At 39.5% G+C, this 25,842-nt stretch overlaps 1 protein-coding gene across 1 annotated transcript in view; it reads left to right on the top strand.

The window, feature by feature from the left end:
- Nucleotides 1-25,482, top strand: part of PRELID2 (PRELI domain containing 2) — a 44,866-nt gene extending 19,384 nt beyond the window's left edge. Inside the window, exons 5-7 of the mRNA XM_073355721.1 lie at nt 13,635-13,740; nt 20,785-20,850; nt 21,397-25,482. Coding sequence (XP_073211822.1) covers nt 13,635-13,740; nt 20,785-20,841 — 163 coding nt within the window. The 3' untranslated portion in view covers nt 20,842-20,850; nt 21,397-25,482. The remainder of the gene's footprint in view (nt 1-13,634; nt 13,741-20,784; nt 20,851-21,396) is intronic.
- Nucleotides 25,483-25,842: the final 360 nt, after the last annotated feature.

Below are 25,842 nucleotides of genomic sequence, written 5' to 3'. Positions count from 1 at the left end.
TGTCTGTTTTGAACTTGTTTGTTCAGTCTTGTCTTTAAGTTGGACTGTGCACTCTTATGGAGCTGTCTGTTCCTAAACGTTTGTTCAGCACCTAGCATGTTGACTTAGGGCAAAAATGTCTGAGACATGAGATTACATACAATCTCCCCTGCTTCTGAGGAATAAGGTGGCTTCTTAGCAGTATTGGGGTTAACTTGTACGTTTTGTCCTGTCTTCACTTTCTGTACCTTCCACTTAAATGCGCAACTTGCTATGTGGAGGTTCCAGCTCAACATGTAACCAAAGCTTACCAGCCACATTTGTAAGTAGCTGTTTGTTTTCATCCAGAAAATATGAAATGTACAAATATAAGAAATTTGACGACGACTCCTTTCCTTCTTTATATTTATCCTATCTATCTAATATATTAAGACCAAATAAGTAGATAGCTCTTTTTCTGGTGGAGCCATTTTTTTGGTGGGCAATCCAAAGGCTGCATTGCTCGGAAATACTCAATGAACACAACTTTGAACTGCTCTACAGCATTTTGCTATAGGGCTATATCCGGGATTGGCAACCTTTGGCACGTGGCCCACCCGGGTAAGCCCCATGGTGGGCCAGGCTGGTTTGTTTACCTGCCGCGTCCGCACGTTCGGCCAATCGCGGCTCCCACTGGCTGCAGTTCGCCGCTCCAGGCCAATGGGGGCTGTGGGAAGCGGCGCGGGCCGAGGGATGTGCTGGCTGCCGCTTCTTGCAGCCCTGATTGGCCTGGGACAGTGAACTGCAGCCAGTGGGAGCCACAGTTGACTGAACCTGTGGACGCAGCAGGTAAACAAACTGGCCCGGCCCGCCAGAGAGCTTACGCTGGCGGGCCACGTGCCAAAGGTTGCAGATCCCTGGGCTATACTAAAATTTGAAAGTGTCATCTTTGTATTTATTGTGTATTCTTGGTTTATTTATCAAAAACTTTGCATGTAGGCTACCCACCTTTTTTTCTTAATTTGTTTTGCTTACACTGAAATGGACATTCTGATAGTTTATTCTGATGAATAGATTGGTCTGTCTAGTGTCACTGTGCCTTCCAAAAGTACTTCAGTATCCTCTGTTGAAATGCTATGTTATGTCTAACAGTAACTTTTGTGAAACAAGTCACTTTCTCTACTGTCCCTGTTTAGTGTCGTTGTAGGAGATATTGCTCCCCTTTCTCCAGTAGTGAAATCGTACTGGAAGACGGGGCTAGTCCTCGGTATTCTGAAGTCTCAGATGGCTATTTGTGTTCTCCTCTTTTTTGCATTTTATTTTATGTTCAAACCCCCTTTTCCCCACTTCCCATCTTTACCAATAAACACTGAGCTCTAAAGATTGACTCCCACCTGGCAGTTGCTCCTGTAAGATTAATCTGTAACTCTCCTTGGGAGTGGCTTTGCTATATGAGATCACTAGGTAACTTCAGTGCATCAAACTTTCTCTTTATTTTACAAAGCAAAAGTCGTCGTAATTATGTTCAAAACACTTTAACTGTCAAAATGGATGCAAAATAGTTGCTTTATATTTACGAAGTCCATATACATCTTTTGAACTCCTTCCCCCCCCCCCCCACCCCGCCGCCCCCAAATGAGAACCTGTGTGTAATCCTGTAACAACAAACTAGTTCACCCAGAGTTAAAGCTGAAGGAATAGAATTTTGGTTTCAAATATCCAAGGAATTGGTAGAAATAATGATGTTTAAAAAAATATGCCATTCCACTTTCCTTTTGTCTTGTCCTCTTTAGTTCCTCCTTGTGTAGCTTTGTCCGGTCTTCTAGGACTGAAATGGTAACTCAGCATCAGTAATGCTGAAATGCAAGGGAGGAAAACTGCAATGGAATATGAAATAGTCATGAATCGCTTGATCCATTGCAAATGTGATTAAGTCACCAATAATTATTTAATTACAATGCCCTATATGTTATGTTATATGTATTACATATGAAAAAATAACATGGGAATTGACTGCATTGTCAGGCTACTGTCTAGAGGAGAACGTTGGAGTTGCAGTCAGACACAGAGAACCGCAGGGAACTTACAGCTCTTTTTAAGCAAGTTCAGTTTGTTTCTGGAAGTTTTTTGTTAGAGCTACATCTATATCTGTGCAATTAACATGCTGTTCTTTCGCCTTTGGCTACAGCTCATCTTGTTTTACTTGCCTATAAGCCGTGTTCCCTGTCACAGTTATTAAAATGGCTGTCCTTAGTGAGTGCATAAATGGCCAGTTTATCAACAGGGATTCTGAAACATTCTCAGGTGGTTTTAAGTATTGCATTATAACTTCTTTCTATAAGAGAAGTTTTCTGTAGTTTTCTGTAGACAGAGATCACTGGAATTTTCCTTTAAATGGCTTGTCTGCATAAGTCCCTTCATGTGGATTTTTCTATCATACAAAGAATGAGCTGTTCAGAGTTAAGCGCACTGTAATAAAATGAGGCTGTGAAGGGTTCTGATGAAAAGTTGAAAACATTTTGGAGGTGACCTATTTAAATCTGTGTAAGAGACCTGCCACTGGAGATAAGTAGGAAAGCAGTGCATGGTGAAGAGAATTGTAAGTGGTCCTGATTAGTAACAAAATTGTGCATTATGGCCTAAAGTGGGAGATGTTCTGAGAATGAGACTCCATCTCAGTCTAGATCTAGACGGAAACCTGTTGTAACAGATTTCTTTTTTTTGTGACCACAGAAAATAATAGAGGCTGGTTTTCATGGGCAAATTCTTGAAATTCCTTAAGGCATTAAAAGTCTAAAGAGAAGAATGGAATTCCAAACCTTATTCAGTCATCTTGTGCATATTCTGGCTAGATTGTATTTATGTAATCTGCTTTAATGTGATTTAGTTAAGGATAGCATCATAGCAATGAATAAAAGCAAAGTTTCCCTTGCTAGTATGAATTGTGATCTGCTTTTCCAGCAGGTTTTGATGACAGTGTGCCTTGCTGGCAACTCTAGGATAAGTGACCACCCCAGGAATTTAAAATGTAAAGACACTAGGCTGTTCTGATAGAAAAATAAAAATTGCATCACCTAAAGTTTCCATAGGTGGGACTTGTTTAAAGGCCCTCCCGACATGCCCTCCCAACATGGAAGTTCTCCTGAATTGCGTGACTTCCCCAAAGTCACCTACCTACATCCTTTGGAAGGGTGGATGTTGCTTCAATGTGACAAAATAACCCTTCCTTTCAGATGGATGTTTTCTGCCGTGGCCTATTCTAGAGGAAACTTTGGTGTCACTACTGTGTTTAGAGTGGATGGCTACTCTCCAGAGAGAGCCCCCCAAAGTGCTAAATACTAGGTGCCAGATTCTGATCTCCATTGTGCTGGTGTAAATGCAGAGTAGCACCACTCAAGTCTCCTAAATTAACAATAACGTTAGCTCTACTCAAGTCAAGAGACTGTGTGGATTTATACCAAAGTGACTGAGATCAAGATGATTTATTATTTGTATTATCATAGTGCCTAAGAGCCACAGTCATGGATCAAGATCTTTGTGCTATATTCTATCCAAAAGACAGTCCTTCCCGAAGGAGCTTACAATCTAGATTGAATCTGCCTTGTAGCATTTTGGGGTTCCTTCCTCTGAAACCTGTTTTTATACACATTATCCAAACGCTCTTCCTGCTAGCCAAGTCCTTACAAATCTACCTAGATTCTGTGGTCTCCCATTTTTAAAAGAGTAATTCAAACTGGAACAGGTTCAGAAAAGGGTTATTAGGATGATCAGCGAAATGGAGAACTTACATAACAAGAGGACACTTAAGGAGCTTGTTTAGCCTAACAAAAAAGAAGGCAGAGGGGGAGATATGATTGCTCTCTATAAATACATCAGAGGGATAAACAGCAGGGAAGGAGAGGGATTATTTAAGTTAAGGACCAATGTTGGCACAAAAACAAATGGATATAAACTGGCCATCAATGAGTTTAGGCTTGAAATTCAATGAAGGTTTCTAACCATCAGAAGAGTGAAATTCTGGAACAGCCTTCCAAGGGGAGCAGTGGAGGGGAAAAACCCTAAATTTGTTTTAAAACAGGGCGTAATAAGTTTATAGAGAGGATGGTATGGTGAGATTTATTACAAGGGCATATGGCTCTTCTGCAACTGCTATTACCAAATATCTCTGGCCATTGGAGACTGAGCACTAGATGGGGAGGGCTTTGACTCAATGCAGAAAAATTTTCCCAGGTGTCTAGTGGGTCTTGCCCAGATGTTCAGGGTCTAACTGCTCTCTATATTTGGGGTCAGGAAAGAATTTCCTGCCCCTCTTCCCCCCCCCTTCCCCCCCAAGTCAGATTGTTAGAGAATCTGGTGGTTTTTCGCCTTTCTTTGCAGCATGGGTCACTTGCTGGTTTAAACTAGTGTAAATGATGGATTCTCTGTAATTTGAAATCTTTAAATCAAGATTTGAGGACTTCAGTAACTCAGCCAGAGGTTTGGGGTCTATTACAGGAGTGGGTGGATGAGGTTCTGTGGCATGTGATGTCCAGGAGGTCGAACTAGATGATCATGATGGTCCCTTCTGGTCTTAAACTCTATGATTCTCTGAGCGCCTCACAAACATTAATTATCTTACCTCATGGGAGGGTAAGGAAGTTATGTCCTCATTTTACAGATTGGGAAGTGGCGCATAAAGAGATTAAATGACTTGTCAAAGGTCAAATAGGAAAGTCTGTAGTGGAGCTGGGAATTGAGCCCAGATCTTCCTGAGTCTTAGCCCAGTGCCTTACCTACAATACCATACTTCCCTTCAAAAGCAAAGGTGATGTTTATGTTCAGATACATATGGATAAAGTTACGCTAAGTGATGCATATTTTTCTTTTCTTGCAAAGTAAATTCATGCTCAGAGGAACTCACAAGTTTCTTGAGTTTGGAAAGCTTTTAGCACCTACTGGGCACCACTGTAAGTAAATAATAAAGCATTTAAAATGGCATGATCAGGCAAATGGCTGATACATTGTGAAATGAATTACTGTACCGGTTTTAAATTACAACAGGTATCTGGTTCAACACATGGTGGCTATGCTTTGCTTTGCTTTCCTGGGCACTGTGCCTCTTTGTTCTGAAGTCTACACATGGTATTTCTGGACAGAAAAAGTAAACTATTGGCTAGCTTTTTTTCCCCCTTGGTGTGTCTTTTGAGGACTCTGCCAGTCTGTCTACACTGTCAGAACAATGACAGATGGTTAGGTGAATATGCTGTCATTAATGTGAATTTCTGGAGGAAAAAAGTTATTCAATGAACTAGCCAATTGAGATGTAAATACTGTGTTGGAAACCTCACCTCTGTAATTCATTAAAATTAAAATGGACTAAAACCCAAAATGTTGTTGTTCTGCTGTTGTTCTCAGTAAATGCTATGTTACTGTATAAGTGGGAGAGAGAATTTAATCAGAAAAATGTGAACAACTAGGAATTGTTTAAGAGAACTTTACTAGATGCCAAAAAATCAACAGTTGAGGAAGAAGGCTATATAGTTTAAAAAAGGAATTGATTTGGCTTAGAGGGGAAGAGAAGTTAGCTATAAAAAATAATATATATATATATATAGCAAATGGAAGAAAGAAGAAGTTGATGGTAATGAATATTAATCAGAAGCTAGGAATTGTAGAAAATTGATAAAGGAAGTAAAGGGACACAAGGAGAAATCCTATAGCCAGCTGTGATAGATGGCCGGCCAGCCAGCCAGTTAGCTGTAAAATTGGTAGCTGTTGTTTACTTGCTTTACCTGTAAAGCGTTAAAAAGTCCCCCAGGTAAAGAGGGGGAAAAAGTTGGCTCTTTTGGTCAGGTGCCCATGGGAAGGTAGAACTTTTTAAAATTGGGAAAGAAACTTTCCCTTTGTCTGTTCTCTGGGCTGGAGGGACAGAGCAGCCATGCTATAAGAAACCTAAGCCAGATATGATCATAAATCATCAGATCATGCCTACTACTACTACCAGGAACTAACATTCTGGACTTTGTAACCAACCTACAAAACACCCTCTGAACCTCTTTAGCTCTTGCTAGAGAAAAGTTACAGGATGCTCAAAAAGAGCAAAAAGTCTGGTATGATAAACATGCCAGAGAGCGTTCCTTCAAAGTAGGAGACCAGGTCATGGTCTTAAAGGCGCTCCAGGCCCATAAAATGGAAGCATCGTGGGAAGGGCCATTCACGGTCCAGGAGCGCCTGGGAGCTGTTAATTATCTCCTAGCATTCCCCACCTCCAACCGAAAGCCTAAGGTGTACCATATTAATTCTCTAAAGCCCTTTTATTCCAGAGAATTAAGGGTTTGTCAGTTTACAGCCCACGGAGGAGACGCCGCCGAGTGGCCCGAAGGTGTCTACTACGAAGGGAAATGTGGTGGTGGTGTGGAAGAGGTGAACCTCTCCATGACCCTTGGGCGTATGCAGCGACAGCAGATCCAGGAGCTGTGCACTAGCTACGCGCCAACGTTCTCAGCCACCCCAGGACTGACTGAACGGGCATACCACTCCATTGACACAGGTAATGCTCACCCAATTAGGGTCCAACCTTACCGGGTGTCTCCTCAAGCTAAAACTGCTATAGACCGGGAGATCCAGGATATGTTACAGATGGGTGTAATCCGCCCCTCTGAAAGTGCATGGGCATCTCCAGTGGTTCTAGTTCCCAAACCAGATGGGGAAATACATTTTTGCGTGGACTACCGTAAGCTAAATGCTGTAACTCGCCCAGACAACTATCCAATGCCACGCACAGATGAACTATTAGAGAAACGGGGACGGGCCCAGTTCATCTCTACCTTGGACTTAACCAAGGGGTACTGGCAGGTACCGCTAGATGAATCTGCCAAGGAAAGGTCAGCCTTCATCACACATCTCAGGCTGTATGAATTTAATGTACTCCCTTTCGGGCTGCGAAATGCACCCGCCACTTTCCAAAGACTTTGTAGATGGTCTCCTAGCGGGATTAGGAGAATATGCAGTCGCCTACCTTGACGATGTGGCCATATTTTCGGATTCCTGGGCAGACCACCTGGAACACCTACACAAAGTCCTTGAGCGCATAAGGGAGGCAGGACTAACTGTTAAGGCTAAGAAGTGTCAAATAGGCCTAAACAGAGTGACTTACCTTGGACACCAGGTGGGTCAAGGAACTATCAGCCCCCTACAGGCCAAAGTGGATGCTATCCAAAAGTGGCCTGTCCCAAAGTCAAAGAAACAGGTTCAATCCTTCTTAGGCTTGGCCGGTTATTACAGACGATTTGTACCGCACTACAGCCAAATCGCCGCCCCACTGACAGACCTAACCAAAAAGAAACCAGCCAAATGCTGTTCAGTGGACCGAAAAGTGTCAGAAGGCCTTTAACAAGCTTAAAGCGACACTCATGTCTGACCCTGTACTAAGGGCCCCAGACTTTGACAAACCGTTCCTAGTAGCCACAGATGCGTCCGAGCGTGGTGTGGGAGCAGTTTTAATGCAGAAAGGACCTGATCAAGAATTCCACTCTGTAGTGTTTCTCAGCAAAAAACTGTCTGAGAGGGAAAGCAACTGGTCAGTCACTGAAAAAGAATGTTACGCCATTGTCTACGCTCTGGAAGAGCTACGCCCATATGTTTGGGGACGGCGTTTCCACCTGCAAACCGACCATGCTGCACTGAAGTGGCTTCACACCGTCAAGGAAACTAACAAAAAACTTCTTCGGTGGAGTTTAGCTCTCCAAGATTTTGATTTCGACATCCAACACATATCTCAGGAGCTTCTAACAAAGTGGCTGATGCACTCTCCCGTGAAAGTTTCCCAGAATCAACTGGTTAAAATCGTCCTTGAGATGTAGAAAATATTGTTAGTCTTTATGTACTTGGTAGTATATTTAGAGATGCATGTTTCTTATTAACTCTGTTTTTCCTAGAGCTCCAGGAAGAAATCCCAGCCAGTGTTTCACCCTAGCTGAGATTTGGGGGGCGTGTCATAAATATAAAGGGAAGGGTAAACCTCTTTGAAATCCCTCCTGGCCAGGGGAAAGCTCCTCTCACCTGTAAAGGGTTAAGAAGCTAAAGGTAACCTCGCTGGCACCTGACCAAAATGACCGATGAGGAGACAAGATACTTTCAAAAGCTGGGAGGAGGGAGAGAAACAAAGGGTCTGTGTCTGTCTATATGCTGGTGTTTGTCGGGGATAGACCAGGAATGGAGTCTTAGAACTTTTAGTAAGTAATCTAGCTAGGTATGTGTTAGATGATGATTTCTTTAAATGGCTGAGAAAAGAATTGTGCTGAATAGAATAACTATTTCTGTCTGTGTATCTTTTTTGCAACTTAAAGTTTTGCCTAGAGGGGTTCTCTATGTTTTTGAATCTAATTACCCTGTAAGATATCTACCATCCTGATTTTACAGGGGGGATTTCTTCATTTCTATTTACTTCTATTTTTATTAAAAGTCGTCTTGTAAGAAACTGAATGCTTTTTCATTGTTCTCAGATCCAAGGGTTTGGGTCTGTGGTCACCTATGCAAATTGGTGAGGCTTTTTATCCAACATTTCCCAGGAAAGGGGGGGGGGGTGCAAGTGTTGGGAGGATTGTTCATTGTTCTTAAGATCCAAGGGTCTGGGTCTGTAGTCACCTAGGCAAATTGGTGAGGCTTTCTACCAAACCTTGTCCAGGAAGTGGGGTGCAAGGTTTTGGGAAGTATTTTGGGGGGAAAGACGCGTCCAAACAGCTCTTCCCCAGTAACCAGTATTAGTTTGGTGGTGGTAGCGGCCAATCCAAGGACAACGGGTGTAATATTTTGTACCTTGGGGAAGTTTTGACCTAAGCTGGTAAAGATAAGCTTAGGAGGTTTTTCATGCAGGTCCCCACATCTGTACCCTAGAGTTCAGAGTGGGGGAGGAACCTTGACACAAGGTCTGAGAAAAGCTGTAACCTTGGGAGTTTAATACAAGCCTGGAGTGGCAAGTATTAGTTTTTAAAATCCTTGTGGGCCCCACTTGGAGGAACAGAGTTGGGATTCAGCCTTGATACCAGCAGAATTCAGGACAATAAGGACTCTAGGTATAATAGGAACAAAAAGACTCCTGACAATGGTATTGGCCCATTAGTAGTTGGAAGTGGTAGAATTATCAGTAATAATGCAGAAAAGTCAAAAGTATTCATAAATATTTCTGTTCTGTATTTGGGGAAAAAACAGATGATATCTCTTCAGATGATGATGATTGATACACTTTCCATTTCACTAACATCCAAAGGAGGATGTTAAACAGTGGCTACTGAAGTTAGACATTTTTAAATCAACAAGTCTAGATAACTTGCAGCCAAGAGTTTTAAAAGGGCTGGCCAAGGAGCTCACTGGACCGTTAATGTTGTTGTTTTTTCAATAAGTCTTAGAACACCTGGGAAAGTTTCAGAAGACTGGAAGACAGCAAACATTGTCAGTATTTTCAAAGGGTAACAGGATGACCAGGTAATTAAATGCTTGTCAGTCTGACGTTGATCCCAGGCAAGATAATGCGGTGGCTGATATGGGACTAAATTACTAAAGAACTAAAGGAGGGTAATATAATTAATACCATTCAACATGGGTTTATGGAAAACAGATCCTATCAAACTAACTTGATTTCCTTTTTTGATGAGATTACACGTTTGGTTGCTAAAGGTAATAATGCTGATGCAATATACGTAGACTTCTGGTAATTGTAAACAGGCACTCATCGACCAGGGGTATTTCTAGCACGGATCTGCAGAGATCCATTCTCGGTCCTACGCTATTTACTTTTTGTCAGTGACCTGGATGAAAACATAAAATCATCACTGTTTAAAGTCCCTAGAAGACACAAACTGGGGGAGTGATAAATAATTAAGAGGGCAGGTGACTAAAACAGAGCAATCTGGATTGCTTGATAAACGGGGTGCAAGCAAATGATATGTGTTTTTAATGCAGCTAAATGTGTGTATCTAGGAACAAAGAATGTAGGCCATACTTACAAGATTGGGTACTCTATCCTGAGAAGCAGTGACTCTGAAAAAGTTTGAGGGTTGTGGTGGATAATCGTCCAGTTATGAGCTTCTAGTGTGAGGCTGCAGCCAAAGGCGCTAATGCAGTCCTGGGCTGGATAAACGGGAATCTTGAGTGGGAGTAGAGAGGTTATTTTATCTATGCATTTGGCACTTGTGCAACCACTGCTGGAATTCTGTGTCTGTTTCTGGTGTCCACAATTAAAGAAGGATGCTGGGAAATTGGAGAGGGTTTGGAGAAGAGCCACAAACATCATGGAAGGGTTAGAAAACCTGCCTTGCGGTGATAGATTTGAACGCAATCTATTTAGCTTAACAAAGAGAAGGATAAGGGGTGACTTGTCTACAATCTGTAAGTACCAACATGGAGAACAAATAATGGACTCTTCAGTGTAGCAGAGAAAGGTATAAAACAGTCGAACAGCTGGAAATTGAAGCTTGACAAATTCAGACTGGAAATAAGGCGTAAATTTATAACCTTGAGAGTAATTAACTGTTGGAATAATTTACCAAGGGTCATGGTGGAGTCTCCATCACTGGCAATTTTTAGATCAAGATTGGATGGTTTTTCTAAAAAGATTTGGTTTAGGAATTATTTTGGGGAAGGTCTGTGGCCTGTTCTATGCAGGAGGTCAGACTAGATGATCAGAATGGTCCTTTCTGCTTTGGAATCTATGAAATGTGCAGCACAGCCAGGACAACAATTATAAGGGCTATTAATCCTTGTGCTTCAAGTGACAAGTTGGTAAAGCACCTGGACTCAGAAAGAAATTTCTCTAGTGTTACAGTATTACAGAATTGGCTGGGTGCAAGTCCTCCTGCCCAATACTTGAAAGCACCTAATATATGCTACTGTCAGAGAGAGGACAGGGGATGGTCTCTTGGCTTGTTACACTATGGTTTTTCATATGTTCCTAAAACAAAGTGTTGTAAGGTTTTGAAATGTTTTGTATTCCATCTAATCAATCAAGGACACCGCTTGTCTGGTAAATATTGCAAGGTTCAGACTTCACAACTTTCATTTCTCTTCCACCTCTCGGCCCCCGCCCACCATGAATTTTAAAATACTTTGGTATCAGTTTATGACAGACTATCTGAAAAGTGTCCTTGTTCTTACAGATATGGGGCTGCTTGTGTTTGAAATTACAGTTTATAGAAGTGCTGGATTGAATTGCTAGATTTTTACAGAGCCATTCCCCTAGTCTACATTCTGTGGAAGGAATTTATCCAGGTCCATAAATACTTGAAATTCAAGACAGCACAAACACTCTGACCTTCTATCTCTGCTTTTAAGAGCCCTGTGAGTTTCCAGAATGTGGAAGGATTTTTGAAAGAGGAAATGGGGACGGAATCCCACACCACAATCTTTGTTTGCTTTTTGGCTCTCAAGAAGAGTATCCAAATCCTCTCAAATGAACCTTACTGGGATTATTTGACCCAGAAAGGACGGGAGAACCACACTTGTTCCATTAAGATGTGCATACTTGGAAGCCCCTTTGGTATAAACTGAAAACAATTTTTAACAAAAAAATTCATGCGTTTTTACAAAAAGTATTATTCATATTTTTTTCTGATTTTTTTTCACCCTACTTTTTGTATCCTTTTATTTTTATTTATACGCACACACTTGTTTTATTAGGAAAAATACATATATCATGCAATGTACTGTGTTACGATAATACATTAGTCTGTGTGTATGCAAAGCTGCCTGTTGAAGTAAGGCTATGTATTAGTCTATATTAGAAGATACACACAATAAGCAGACAGGCACGTATGCAAGTTCTGAAGTGTGTGCGCATCTGAATGTACTGATGAATCTCATGCCCACAATGTACACATTTCAAGCTGTTAGCAGATAACGGTTTAAAGATTTGACACACTAAAATGGGAAGACAATGAAAATCTGTATCAGAATGTTTCAGAACACAAGGAAGTAGTCAAAAGCTTAAAAAAAAAAAAAGAAAAGGGATGAAGCTGAGTGTATGCGCTGCAAATGGTGTGGCTCAATTATTAAATGTAAATATTTATAGGCTACTAGCTCTAAGTCTACAATAGTAAACTGTTTGTTCAAATGAAAAGTTTTATTTGGGGATTAGAGAGAGAATGTTTGTTTTCTTCAGAGGTGGCATTGTGTTTTGTGTTCTGCAGAACTAAAACAGCAAACCACACTGATGAACAGAATTCAAAGCATTAATCTACTGAATACTCTCCTCCCCCCGCCCCCGTTTTTCATCCACCACAATAAACCCCGATATTTACTCAGAAAAAGTATTAATAGTTTTTAGCACTCATTTTCATCTGTTTTTGCTGTTGTGGTAATAAACACTGGGAAAAATTAAATTAAATAAAAACTGAAAATGAAGGGTCCTAAACTCATTTCAAATGCATTCATTGCTCCATATGTAGACACTTCATAAATTCTCACATAACAAAAGCTTCGTCGCTGGAGGACCTCACACTTGATATAACTTTTAATTTTAGTTTTGAAAGCCCAAGCAAGCTGTGAGAGCATTCCTTGACACTGTCTGAATAAGAATATTGCTAGGCTTTTTGTACTAAAGGCACTTTAATTAAACTCCCATCACGAAAACAATTAGGCCAAATTTGCAGTACTTAACTAGTCAATAATTTAGTAGCTGGATCTCATTAATAGACTTCTCCCTGTGACTATGTTGTTGTAATGATGTGGCATTGCCAGCTGTGTGCTACAAGAATCAATCAGTGATCAATATTTTCCATGAGGCTTTTTTTTTCTTCTTCCTCCCAGAGCCATGAAAAAGAAATATAAATAAATAAATCTTGACTGGATGGGGCTGGGTCTTCATGGTGGCTTTATTATCTCTTGTGGCCACATTCCTGTTTCTGAGGACAATTTTCCTACACACTCAAGCTGGAACAATTTGCATAGAGGGTGGTGCTGAGAGCTGTTGAACCAAACTGTAAACCTTGAATATGATGGAAACCACTTCAAGCCAGAGGGTGTGGCAGCACCCATAGCACCCCTAATTCCAGCACCTATGCACTCCAAAATGATCTTTCTTTGACTCCATTACATTGTTGTATTAAGTTACATCAATCTGAAGGACAAAAGCAAACGAGCTTGGTTCAGCTCAGTTTACAGATAAGGAACTGAGGCCTGGAGAAACTGAGCAAGGTCACATCACCACAACTGGCTACCTGGTCGGCAGCCTCAGCAAGGTCATAGAGACTGAACTATTCTCAGACATTTAGAAGAGAAATATCCAGGTCAGGATTGAGGCTTTCTGGGTGGCAGTTAAGCTTGTTTTGCTGCTGCTTGTTTGTTTTGCAAAACAAACTTTTGTGTTCAAAGCTGTCAGTATGGCCCAACCTCAGCAAGAAGAGGGGTGTGTGTCTTTCATTGTGGTGGGCTTCACCCACCATTCCAGCTACACCTTTCACCACCATTAATTTTACAACAATAACAAAATCATTTTGAGGAATAACAATATGAATGTCTCCCCCGATGATGGACAAAAACACTGTTCTTCCCTGCCCACAATAGTGCCCTCTCTGATCCACTTGTCTGAATCTAAGCAGTGAATTTTGATTTTTTTATGTCTGTTTCTAACACATAGTTCATCATAGTATTACTGTCCATGCATTTAAAGAGAGGGATACAATTGTTACATTCTTGTTTTATAGGACTGAGTTCATCCAGAGAGGCAGGATATCCATTACCGGAGCAGGGTTGCTCAACTGTGTATTGGAAGCTTTTGCTCAAACCTTTCTAAATCAAGGAGTCAAGAAGGTAGGTTTAATTTATTATTTATATTTGTTCCTAAAATTGCATTTTAAATCTGTCAAATTCTGCCTATCCCTAATAATCTAGCTTGGGTTTTAAAATCATAAGGAGTTTAAACTTGGCTTCTTCACCCATCATATAAAAATAACTTTTTGGCCTTTTCCTTTTATTGTAAATAATAAACAGAACAAGAAATGGGATACAGTTTGAATATGTAATAGTAATTTTCCAAATGTATTTTTAAAGCATTATGGGGCACTGCCAGATCAATTTTGTTCAATTCATTATCCTCATTTCCTTTGGACATTGAAACTTTTTCCTGCTAACATTTCATTGTACTATTTAATATACTGTAATAATAATAATAATAATAGCTTATCATTTTATAGCACTTTTGCATCTAATCATCTTACAGTACTTAACAAACATGCATGTATGGCTGCACTTTCCCCCCCGAGTAATGTTGGCTGCTTCAGGCAGCTTGATATATTTACAATAGCAACAGTCAATTTTCTTGTAACAATTTTATATGGATCAATAATCCTGTCTTTTTGGTAAGAATTATGAAGGGAAATGAAATAAAAGCCCCTCTGGTATCCAGAAGTGTATCCCAAAGGAAATAATATTCCAACATCATTAGTTTGAGGAAGACATGTCATATTGAAGATCTGGGTTTACAAACAAAATCTCATGCAAATTATTCACCGTGAAATTGAATGATGTAGAATTCCTACATTCGTTGGGGGTAAGGGTTTTGAGGAAGAGGAGGAGGATATGCTGGTGTCCAACTGGCTCCATATTCAACTTTTCATCAGCTAGAAAGGAAAGGGATGCTTAATTAAGCCTTTTCACTAAAAAATACACATATTAAGTGTTTTGACAGGTATGTTGTTTTTATGATGCACATAAGTGTGGGTGGGTGACCAGTGGTGCTGCATTTTCATATTGGGATATAAATCTTATATAAGGCGCAAAATGTAACTGACCTAAATTTACAGCAGTGTTCCCTCTAAGCTGTGTGCGTGTGCACGCACACATAGATCCTAAACCCCACGCACACGGCGGAACATCGCCCGCACAAAAATTTGCACAGAAGAAATTTTTTGCTCACACAGCCTGTCAAAAATTAGAGGGAACATTGATTTACAGTATTTTTTTTTTTTCTTTACCAGGAGTAATTTCACTTTTTAAATGCACTTGAAGGATCCGCATTTGTCAAAGTTGACTTCTTCTAATTAGGAACAGATACAAATGATAGACTTCTGGGGTGTAGGATTTTCAGAAGTTTTTTTGCGTGCTATCAGATCTCTCTATTCTCAGAGCGAGAGCTGTGTTCGTATTCTTGGCATTAAGTTGAGTTCGTTCAGGGTGGGCATTGGACTCCACCAAGGGTGCATCTTGTCCCCACTCCTGTTCGTGATTTTCCTAGACAGGATATCAAGGCACAGCTGAGCTGTGGAGTGTATCCAGTACGGGAACGCGGAGGTGGCATCTCTGTTTTCAGATGATGATGTCCTCCTTGCATCCTCCGATTGTGATCTCCAACGTGCACTTGAATGTTTTTGCTGCTAAGTGTGAAGCGGCAGGGATGAGCATCAGCACCTCCAAATCACAGGTCATGGTCCTCTCCCAGAAGAGAGGGACCAGCTGCCCTTAGTGGAAGAGTTCAACTATCTAGGGGTCTCGTTCATGAGTGATGGTAAGCGGGAGTGTGACGGCAGCAGTGATGCGGGCGCTGTACTGATCTGTGGTGGTGAAGCAGAAGCTGAGTTCTCGGACAAAGTTCTCCGTTTACAGGTCACTCTACATCCCCATCCTCACATATGGTTGTGAACTTTGGGTAATGACTGAAAGGACAAGATTGCGGGTACAAGCAGCGGAAGTGAGGTTTCTTCATAGGGTGGCTGGGCTTACTATCTGAGACAGGGTGAGGGGCTTGGCTATTTGGAAGAGCCTTGGGGTACAGCTGCTACTCCTCCAAATTGAGAGGAGTCAGCTGAGGTGGTTCGGGAACCTGATTAAAAAATGAGACTGATTGATTTTGAAAATATGGATCCAGGTATTACTCTCAGAGTAATATTCAAATGGTGGTTTTCATTTTTTTTTCCCCCCTTAGGCTACTCTTGTTACCCTAAAAAGCCTTATTCTTTTTAAATAACGACTGTCTCTTTTTACACCTTTTATAAATCTTTATTTTGTAATGGGTTAAACTTTAAGCACCTTACTAGTATATCACAGCTTGGGGTCAGTGCACAAAATAAAATCCAAACCACAATAACTGTACAATGCTGCACTGGAATCTCTTTGAGAATTTTGGCTATGGCTGCAGATCTGTGGATAAGAAAAACCCAAATTAAACAAAATTGAATTACACATTTATGTACCTTTTGCTTCCATGCTTTTCTTGATAATGCACTAGGAGAGACTGCTTTGGATTTCTTGAAAACCCTTGGGTGAGGATTTCTATTAGAAAGAGTGGGGAATGAGGCGGGTCCAATTATGCTTGGCTAAAATATGCTCACTTTCAGCAATAGAAAGATAATCTTTTAAAGTGTTAAAGTAACATATACTTAATAAATGACCATGCTTGCATTCTAAAGATTCCTATAGCTTTGGGTTTACTCTATTCCCAAAGCCAGCACTATGTGAAGATTAATTCATATAGAAATATCTGCTGGTCAGAATTGTGCCAGTAGTAATTCAATTAATCCTAAAGACAGAATCTTGAGACCATTAATAAGGAGAGTCATTTTACCCCTAATGAATTGCCTTTTTCTGCACTGGAGAAGAAATTATGAAATAATTCATTAAGACCTAATAAATCTTGAGATGCAGATTTGTATCTGTACCAAATTTATAACATGTAGCCAAAAAAGAGACACTTCCTCATTATACCTGGTATTTGTAGTGCTTGTAATAAATAGAAGTGCAATATGGTCAGGATTTTGAAGAGTTTACAGAGAAATACCCATCCTTTCCACCGATCCCCTGCCACTAGTCCACATTTAAATCCTACATTTTTAGTTATTAAAATGAGAGAGGTTATTACGGTGGGGTGGTAGGAAGTGTAATTGAAGGACTGGAGGGGAAAGCATTGAGATAGAGCATAGGCGTCAGATGGAGCAGGTGAAAATGCTGTCTTAATATTTACAGTTATGAATAGACAACAGTCAGGTGTCTGTTTTCCCACACAATCAGTATTCAATGTCTCTGAATTTCCCATTGTAGTGGAGTAGAAGGCTCTTCTCTATTCATGGAGCACTAGAGAAGGTGATTTTGATTTTTTTTTTCAGTATATTTCATTACTGAGATATGATCTCAATAACTGTTAAACTGTTTTTTAAAAAAATTGACGGTGAAATCTTTGACTCATACCTCTAGAATTTCTTCTTTGATTTAACTCAAATGTTGACCAAAAATTGTACCCTGTGATGGGGAAATAAACTGTGAAGTGTCAGAATTATTCCTTTTGTTTTGTAGAAGTTAGGAGTTGGAGCTTGAAAACTAGCCTTTAACGGGAAAGTGAACTTTAAGTACAGAGAGATGTTGGGGGGGGGGGTGGGGGTGGGGGGCTCGTTTTTTCTTGTTGCCCTAAGGCTCCTTTATGGTACTCTGACAGTGTAAAGGAGCCCCAAACCAGGTGGAAATGTATAGGGGGTTCCCTTGCTAGCATAGAACTGACCAGATGGCATAGGGTGCATGCTGGGGAAGGGAGAGGGCAAATCATTGGAGTTACTATCCTGCTATTCTCAGCTTTTCCTGAGCAAGCAGAGTGCAAGGTACAGCGGTTTTGAGACTCTGGGAGTGCAAAGGTGGCTTAAAGCACCAAGTGCAGGATTGGAGCAATGGAGAGTTGGGGCTGAAATCTCTCTTTATAATCTAGTGAACGGTGATGTATCAACTTGAGGAGTTGCTACATTAGTCAGTGTAGAAAGTAAAGAATGTAAATAATTTTTTCCCCTGAAGATTCCTCTGCAGGGGGGAAAAAAAAAATCTGTGGCTAGTGTACATCTGCATAGTAGCCAATAAGATTGTCTATAGGAATAATTCAAAAATCTGGACAGATATGCTCCAGGAATTCCAGGTATGAAAACATGTCATTCTGGCACCTGTCAGACAGAAGGCCTCTCCAATATTAGAATTCTTGTCTCCAGTTTATTAAATATTGTTAGACATAGCTGCTGGAAGATGCTTACTGGCTTGAAGGGGAATTGGTGAGCAACAAGTCATATTTTTATCCCACTTGTTTTAAAAAAAAAAAAAAAAAAAAAGTGATCTAATTGGTTTGTAGGTTCATTGCTGATCATCTGCAGAGGTAATCATATACAATCTACCTTTTGCGTATTAAGTAAAACCGTTTTAAGGCCATTTTATAAATTGACCATGCATACCAGTGTGTGTTGATTCCAGTCTTATCCAATGTCTCTAAAGCCCTGCAATGTTTGTATTATTGCCCATTCTTGGAATATTATTTTTAGATTAACTTTTGATGCCAAGAACAGCCAAAAAAATAATGAGATGGAAATATAAATGAGTTGTGTCCATTGATCTAATTAATCTAAAATGATGATCAAATATTTCTTTAATCTCTCAAATGTTTTTGTCATGGTTACAAAAAACGTGAGATATTAGGATGCTGTTTTCATAGGTTTAGAAGAATATAGAGGAGACTATTGTAAGAAGCAGCTAGTTAATCAAAAACATCGAGGTTACAAAGCTTTGTACTGGAAGTGGAGATGAATTTTACATTCAGACCTAGATATTTTTTTTTTCCCCCATCAGAATCAAATCTATGGTTTCTACGTAAGATGAAAATTCTCCAAGCAGCCACTTAATATCATATTTTATTTAATATTTATACAGTTCAGTAGTTGTACATGGTACATTACAGACATGATCTCGGTCCAAAGTAGCTTGGAGACTATATTAGTTTTCACCTAGGTTATAAACTACCAGCTAAGGTTCCTTAACGGGGTTGTTTCTATGGAGTTGGAGAGTCCCATAGATTGCCATTCATCAGACTTTCCTTATTTATTTTGTCAACCACCCTCTTGGTTTGTTTTTGTACCTTCTTTGATATCGGATGTCCTGTGTGACACTTCAACCAAACTCTGTAAGCTCTTGGCTGTTACACAAACTAATACAGTAGTATCTAGATATTTGCAAGAAAAGAGAAATTCTTGCAGTAAAAAAAATAAATTAATAAAAAATCTTTACCATGGAAAAAATAAAACTCTTCTATGGCTTGTCAATCAGAAAAGCTTTTAAGCTGTATCTATAAAGGTGGACAGCTTAATGGGTAAGCAATGTTTGTGCTGCATTTCAAGTGCATCATTGCGCTGTAAGTAGTGCAAATTTAGCCCCTTTAAGCTTGATCTCCTGGGGCTGAGATTTAAGTGTTTGAACTTTAGTTGAAAGGAATATATTGATTAGTCTTTGATTTAGTCATTCTCCACTGAAAAGTTACTCAGTAATGACTTGTACCTGTCCTTTAGTATTTTTTATTCGTTTTATAGATTCTCTCCCCACCCCTCAACAATTCTGCTTGAAAGACTGCAATGCTATGAGGAAGAGAAAAGAAAAAGCAGCTGTCACACTGCGAACATAATTGATTCAATAAATAACACTTTTAAATTCCCAAGGCAAACCTCAGAGTCTTCACTATGTCAATTAGTGCTCTATTCTGTAAATGGTGGTATGCTTAATTTAGACTGATGGGCTAAGCTAGCCAGTTCTCGCTTCCTATGGAAAGAATAGTCATGGAAGGCGAGCTATTATATACATTTCTAAAATTTCACCTGATTTTAATGTAGAGCTGTGTAAAGAAGTGCTCTTAAACTTTTTATTAAAACCAGTATTGCTTTTTATTTTCCACCACAGCGACTTGAACTGAGCAAGAATTTTCTCAGCTTGTCGAACAGAAGAATACACAGGGTGAAATCCTGACCTCATTGAAGACATGGCAAAACTCCCATTAATTTCAGTGGGGCCAAGATTTCACCAACAGGATCTGAACATGTAGTAGCAAACATTATATATAGTCTGGCAGGGCGTACTCCATTAGGGCTCTTCATCCTTAGCACTGTAACAGCCCAAGTTGGTTAGCATACAGGTACGCTATAAGGCCTGCTTTTTGTCCTTTGCCTGGTATTGGGCTAGGGCTGGTTAGTGGTGACATGAGGAGTGTATGGGGAGGCTAACTTATTGTTCTTGTCACTGACTTTGTTTGATTTGAGCTGGGTTTCTTTGCTTATTTAGCATTTTTCCGAAAGATTCAGGGGCTCCCAGAGCATTGGATTATTATAGTTTAGTAAATGTTTGAATGAATCAATAAAAAGAACAGGCTAATGTATGTTGCCTAAGACATTGACTGTCCTGAGGATTAACCCCCACTTCAGCAGTCAGTGACAAGTAACCTGTGTCTTGCTCTGGTGTAGTCCTTTAGTGTAGACACTGCAAGTGTCATTTGTACTAGTAGTGTTTACCCCAGTTTCCAGCAGTGTTTAGCTGATGCTCCTTTATTAAAAATAACGCCCAGCTCTTATGCATCATGTTTCATCCATAGAGTTCAAAGCCTTTTACAACAAAGGTAAGCATTATCCCCATTTTACAGATGGAGAAACTGAGGCAAAGAGAAGTGAAAGGCCTTGGCAAAGTTCACCCAGCTATCCAGTTGAAGAGCTGGGAATAGAACCCAGATCTGCTGAGTCCCAATCCAGTGCTCTAGCCACTAGGCCAAAGTGCCTTCAGTGAGACTAGAATGCTGTGGGCACAATATGATGTAAACACTCCTCCTCCTCATCTCCCCACAGCCCCATATGCACACACCAAGCTATATAATTGCACTGCTGCCCCAATAATGCTACAGACAAAATTACAATGGAATTATTGCCATTTTATAATAAGGCAGTAAATTGTTTTTTTTCCAGATTTGACCGTCATCCCATTGTTTGGATGATCTGAAGTTAAGTTATCTGTGTGCATGTTATAGTGTCGGTTTTAATACATGTGATACATATGTAGGTTGTGATTTGTCTGCATTCTTTACAGGGTATTAGAATAATGGAGACGCTTCTGCAGGAACAGTGTGGGTGCCCATTTTCCTGAGAAGGAACTGTAAGTGTGTCATCAATTTTAAAGATTCAAAATGCAATATGTATATATTTGCACACACGAAATGTGTTTATAAAACAGATTTTTTTTTAGTTGATAATTTTTGCTTATATACATTTCTTAACTATATACACCACATGTTTCTACATACAGACTTTATGTAGAATTTGTCGTCCATTTTGAATAATATCCAACACTTAATTATACTGATTTCAGGAAAAAATAATGAACTGCTGCTTTGGGGGACTTGATAATACAGCAGCGTTCCTTAATATCCTGTTGATTAAGACCTCTTTTGTGGACTTTGTCTTTTTCTCCCCCGTAATTTATCTATCACTAGACCATGACAGTGATAGTCAGACTTAATAAAACAAGATGTTAGCTTTGTCTGGAGATCATTATTGCTTGCAGAAAAGTAATCTCTTCAAAGATTGCCCATAGAGGCAATATTTGGCCAACTTTAAAAGTAGCTTCAGAATGAGAGCAAATGGCTATTGATTAGCTCCTAATAAATATTCTTCTAAAAACTGTTTTCTATGCTTTTTACAGGAAGAAAAGTGTCATCAGAGCAATATATCTTAATTGCTGTCTCAGTTTCCAGAGAAGTTATCCAGATTTTATTGGTACCATTTTATTGAGGAAACAGAATATTCAATATGCACAGTTTGGCGAAAAGATGACAATAGTCTGTACATCTTTCGGATAAGATTAAGGAAAGATATGTTGTTTAAAGGGACTCGGATCCTGGAGAAGCAGCTGTAAATGTGGAAATAAGTCTTCATGTGGATTTCGATGTAATTTCCAGAGACTAAGCATTCACTGAGAGAACCAACATCAGCAAAAACATAAATAGCTCTTTTTGCTGTGGAGAGATCTTCTACCATTTCAGCCAATGCACAGTTGTCTTGAGTCTTGCCAAGAGAGGTATCAATGAATGTTCCCTATTCGTTTTAATAGTTTTATTTTGAAGCTTAGCTGTTAGGGGCAGTGATTCTATTCACAGAATGCAGAATCTAATAAGAAATGTGCCATCACCGTTCCATGCTGTTGTGTGGACTCTGCATCTCTCTGCAGGCATTTGGTATTTCCAATGTGTCTGCAAACGCTGAAAACAAACAACAAATTGAAGCTTCCTTTGGAAAAAATTGTCTAGTCCTTCTGAATGTGAACTCATGCAAAACTTCCCTGCTGAGCCTGTAGAAACATGGAAACAGTAGTTCTGGGAGATGTGACTACACCCATTTGGAATCGTCACCCACTGAGGAGAAACCTAGTGATGGCAATTTAAGTGTCAACTTTGCTAATTATTTCACTGCTGAGACTTTAGCAGAAACATCCATCCGACATGCCTGTGCCAGTGTGGTTGGATTAATTTCAAAGGCTGTCCCATGGCTATAAAGTTACAAGTTTTAAAGTGAAAATATTTGTTTGTCCCCCAAATGTTTTTTTTCCTTTGGTCCTGGTAGGAGCCAATTGAGAAGTTTAAGGGGCTTAGAAGCTCTCTGAGTAAAATTCTTAAGGGAAAAGAGAGCTTCCATGGATGAGGTATTCATTTTGAAAGAGCAATTTTATTTAAAACCTCTCAAAAAAAAATACAAGTAATTTAGGGCCAGATTTGGATACCCTTGCTCATGCTGAACAATACCTCTGTCCACAGAGTCCCACTGAAGTCAATGGGTGTCAGGTGGTACTAAGTGCTTTCAGTTGAGCATGAATGTGATCGTTTTTCCTACTGAGGCCTTGGAGAGGAGAAATGTTGGCAAATCCACATTACTGTGTACCATGCCAGAGGATCTTTAATATCCATGCAGAACAGGCTGAGCCTCTGCTTTTAAGACCTTATTGGAACAGCTGGGGGGGGGGGGGGTGGAAGAAAGGAGGGGGGGGGGAAGGTAGACCTAGTACACATTTTTAATGGCAAGATCAACTAGCAATAGAATTATTTGATTAGGGAGATACGGAGCTGTTGTTAGTGATGCTTAACAGTCAGTTAAATAAAGTTCTTGTAGCAACAGTGTGGAGGCAAATCTTTTTCAGTATGAGGACAATTGGAGTAGGTAATTTGTCCTTTCCAACCCTATCAGATATAGTTTTTGATCAAAATGGCTAAAGCAGCATGGAGTATAATCACATTGACTGTCTACAACCAGTATATCAAGGCATATTTAACTCATTGCTTCCAGAAGTTAAGCAACGTTTCTGGTCATCTGGAAAATCGAATAGAATTTTTGGGGGCTTTTTTAGTCACAAAGTTTAAGGCACCCTAGGATATAATCCAATATATTAGAGTTCAATAACAACTTTTGTAACTTGTGATTGGGCCGAAAAGGAATTTGCTAACGAGGGGTTTCTCTTACATTTAAAAGTTTGAGGAATGATTCCTGATGGCGCATTGCATCATCCTATCTAGGTAATGTAAATCCAACCCAGCAGAGTACTCAAGAACATGAGTAGTGGCGAGTAGCCCCAGAAGGACTGCTCGGGTGCCTAGAGTCATAGACATGCTTTCCTAGATCTTAACCTTTATGAAGTGAAGACAGAAACAGAAATGAACAAATATGTTCTGCACAACTCTTAAAACAAACAAACTAAAAAATTAAAAGCTACACTGCTGAAAAGCTGGGCCTTGTAATTCATATATTTCAGCTTGACAGAAATCTGATTGCTCGTTACACTAAAGGCATGACATAGAGCATACTACTGAGGAAAGGGTAGACGTAAAAAGACAAGCATTTGGAAGTGAGAAAGTGGGTTGATAAATTGGAATACAAAGTGATGTTTTCTATAATAAGTACACCTCTGTAAACTAATTGTTCTGTTTTGATTTTCATTTTTGGAGTGGTGTATTTTGAGTTTCTGCATTGTTTATATTGTTTAGAGAAACTACTGATCTTAACATATTTTGGCTTTGTCCCTATGTAATTTGGCAGTTTATGAATGAATAATTTTGATACAGTAGGCAAACAAAAACTTAGAGGATGACTCCGATTGGACAACATAGGAGAAAGACCATGTAGTAAATGACACTTATGTATCCTGTTAGGTCCAATGACAGTGATGCATCTGTTGAGCTAATCTGTGGGGATGACAGCTCTGCTTTTTTCCCTCTTGGCACTGTTTATCCTGAGATCATAATCATGTAGATAATATCAGTTTGTTGAATAAACTAACAAATTATTTTAGAAGTGCAGCATTAAATGTTTTCTGGAGATTCAAATAGGAAGAATATATGGGATCTAATAGAAAATCTTTCTTTAACCACCCAAAGGACTGGTTGGGAAAAATATCCAAATAATAAGTAACTTTTAGTCTAATGTCCCGGAATGAAAGTTTTTCTAGATTTATTCAATGACTGATTAATGATTGAGAATAGTTGCTCAGATAAATTATGGTGGTAGTGGTATATAATACATAGATACTTTTGTAAACATATAGGCCAAGATTGTCAAAGTCCTACTGTGTCCTTAGTAGGTCCCTAAATAACTGGCTTGATTCCCCCGCTCCCTCCAAGGAGCCTAATTTTATGCACTGCAGGGTCTGACTAAAGGCCTACTTTAGTCAGGGGAAAGAAATATATTTGCTTTGGATTGGGCCCACAGTTTTAATAATCTTGGCCATAAGAACTCCCTAAAGTCATGTTCCCTCATATTTGCAAATTTTCCTCTCCTGGATAATGCTGCATTTGCCATCCAGTGAAACCTTTTAAAAATTAAATATTTTTTTCCTTACTCAAGACAAATATACCTGGGGCAAAATAATTTTGCTTGCTTTTTCTCTGGAACTTTGTCATTCTTGATTAAGTCTATGCTTCCAGGCAATTTAGAAATTCTCTTTAAGCGTTGCTTATTGCAGTTTTTATTACTGGTTATTTTAAAAATCTTTTTGTTCGTTTGTAGATTACTCTAAAGCTCTAGGGGGGAAGAGTTTTATATACAGTTAAACAAATTTTGTTAAGGAACAAAATAAACAAACAACTCACAAAACTAATAGGAACAATCCTAGATAAAATGATGACTCTAAGCTCTCAGCAATGAGAGAGTCTGTGGAGGTGAGGAAGGGCAAATTGTACTTCAGAATGAAGGAGATCATTTGTCTTAACTATATTGTGTTTATGAGCTTTGTCATGGTAGGATGAAAATTTGTTAATTTAACATAGCAGTATGCACTCAGAACATTTCAGATAGCTATCGGGTGTGCGTGCGTGTGTGTGTGTGTGTAAAATATAATTTTTTAGCCAAACCAGCTGCTAGTATAGCATATAAAAGAAAATCATGTATGTGGAACAATGAGTCAGGGACTTTATTTCAGCCAGGTAATCCATTATCAGCTTAGCCATATGGTGAGGAAAGGTGCTATATATTTTTTTATATATATTTTGAGTGTATGAATGTGTATTAACTGTTGGATACACAATGTTCTTTTATATGCAAACTACTACACTGTGAATATTGAATGTATTATCATGCCATTGTACATATGCTGCGTGATTATACAAAGGCTACTTGAACACAAAGGAAATGTAAAATGTCAGCTAACTACAACAGCAAATGACATCACTTCTCTGTACAACCTTGAAATAGTGCACCTCATTACATTGCAATTCTTTTATAAAATAAAATGATTAGAACTCCTGTTTCCAGAATATGCTCTGCTCCTTTTGGAGGTTCCCACCACTGGGCTTGCTCAGATACACACGAAAAAGAACTCTGGTATCTCCCCACCCCACCCCCGCCAAAGTCAAATGGGACTACTCATGTTAGCAAAGTTATGTATATGCATGTTTACAGGATTAAGCCATGTGCTAGAGTCACAGCTCGTTTAAATTTGCATTGCTCCTTTTTAAATCAGTGGGCTTACATCCGTTTATCAATTGAAAATTTGGCCCCAATATGTCTTGTGTGGAAAGAACCCTGAAAAATCCATGGATATTGGCACAATGGACTGAATTGCCTCTAGTTTTGTTTCTCACTTTGCTAGTTAACTGAACTCTTATAA

Source organism: Lepidochelys kempii, chromosome 8, assembly GCF_965140265.1.
Source record: "Lepidochelys kempii isolate rLepKem1 chromosome 8, rLepKem1.hap2, whole genome shotgun sequence".
NCBI classification, from domain to species: Eukaryota; Metazoa; Chordata; order Testudines; family Cheloniidae; genus Lepidochelys; species Lepidochelys kempii.
The sequence above is the reverse complement of the archived record's forward strand: the minus strand, read 5'-3'. Positions and strand labels throughout refer to the sequence as shown.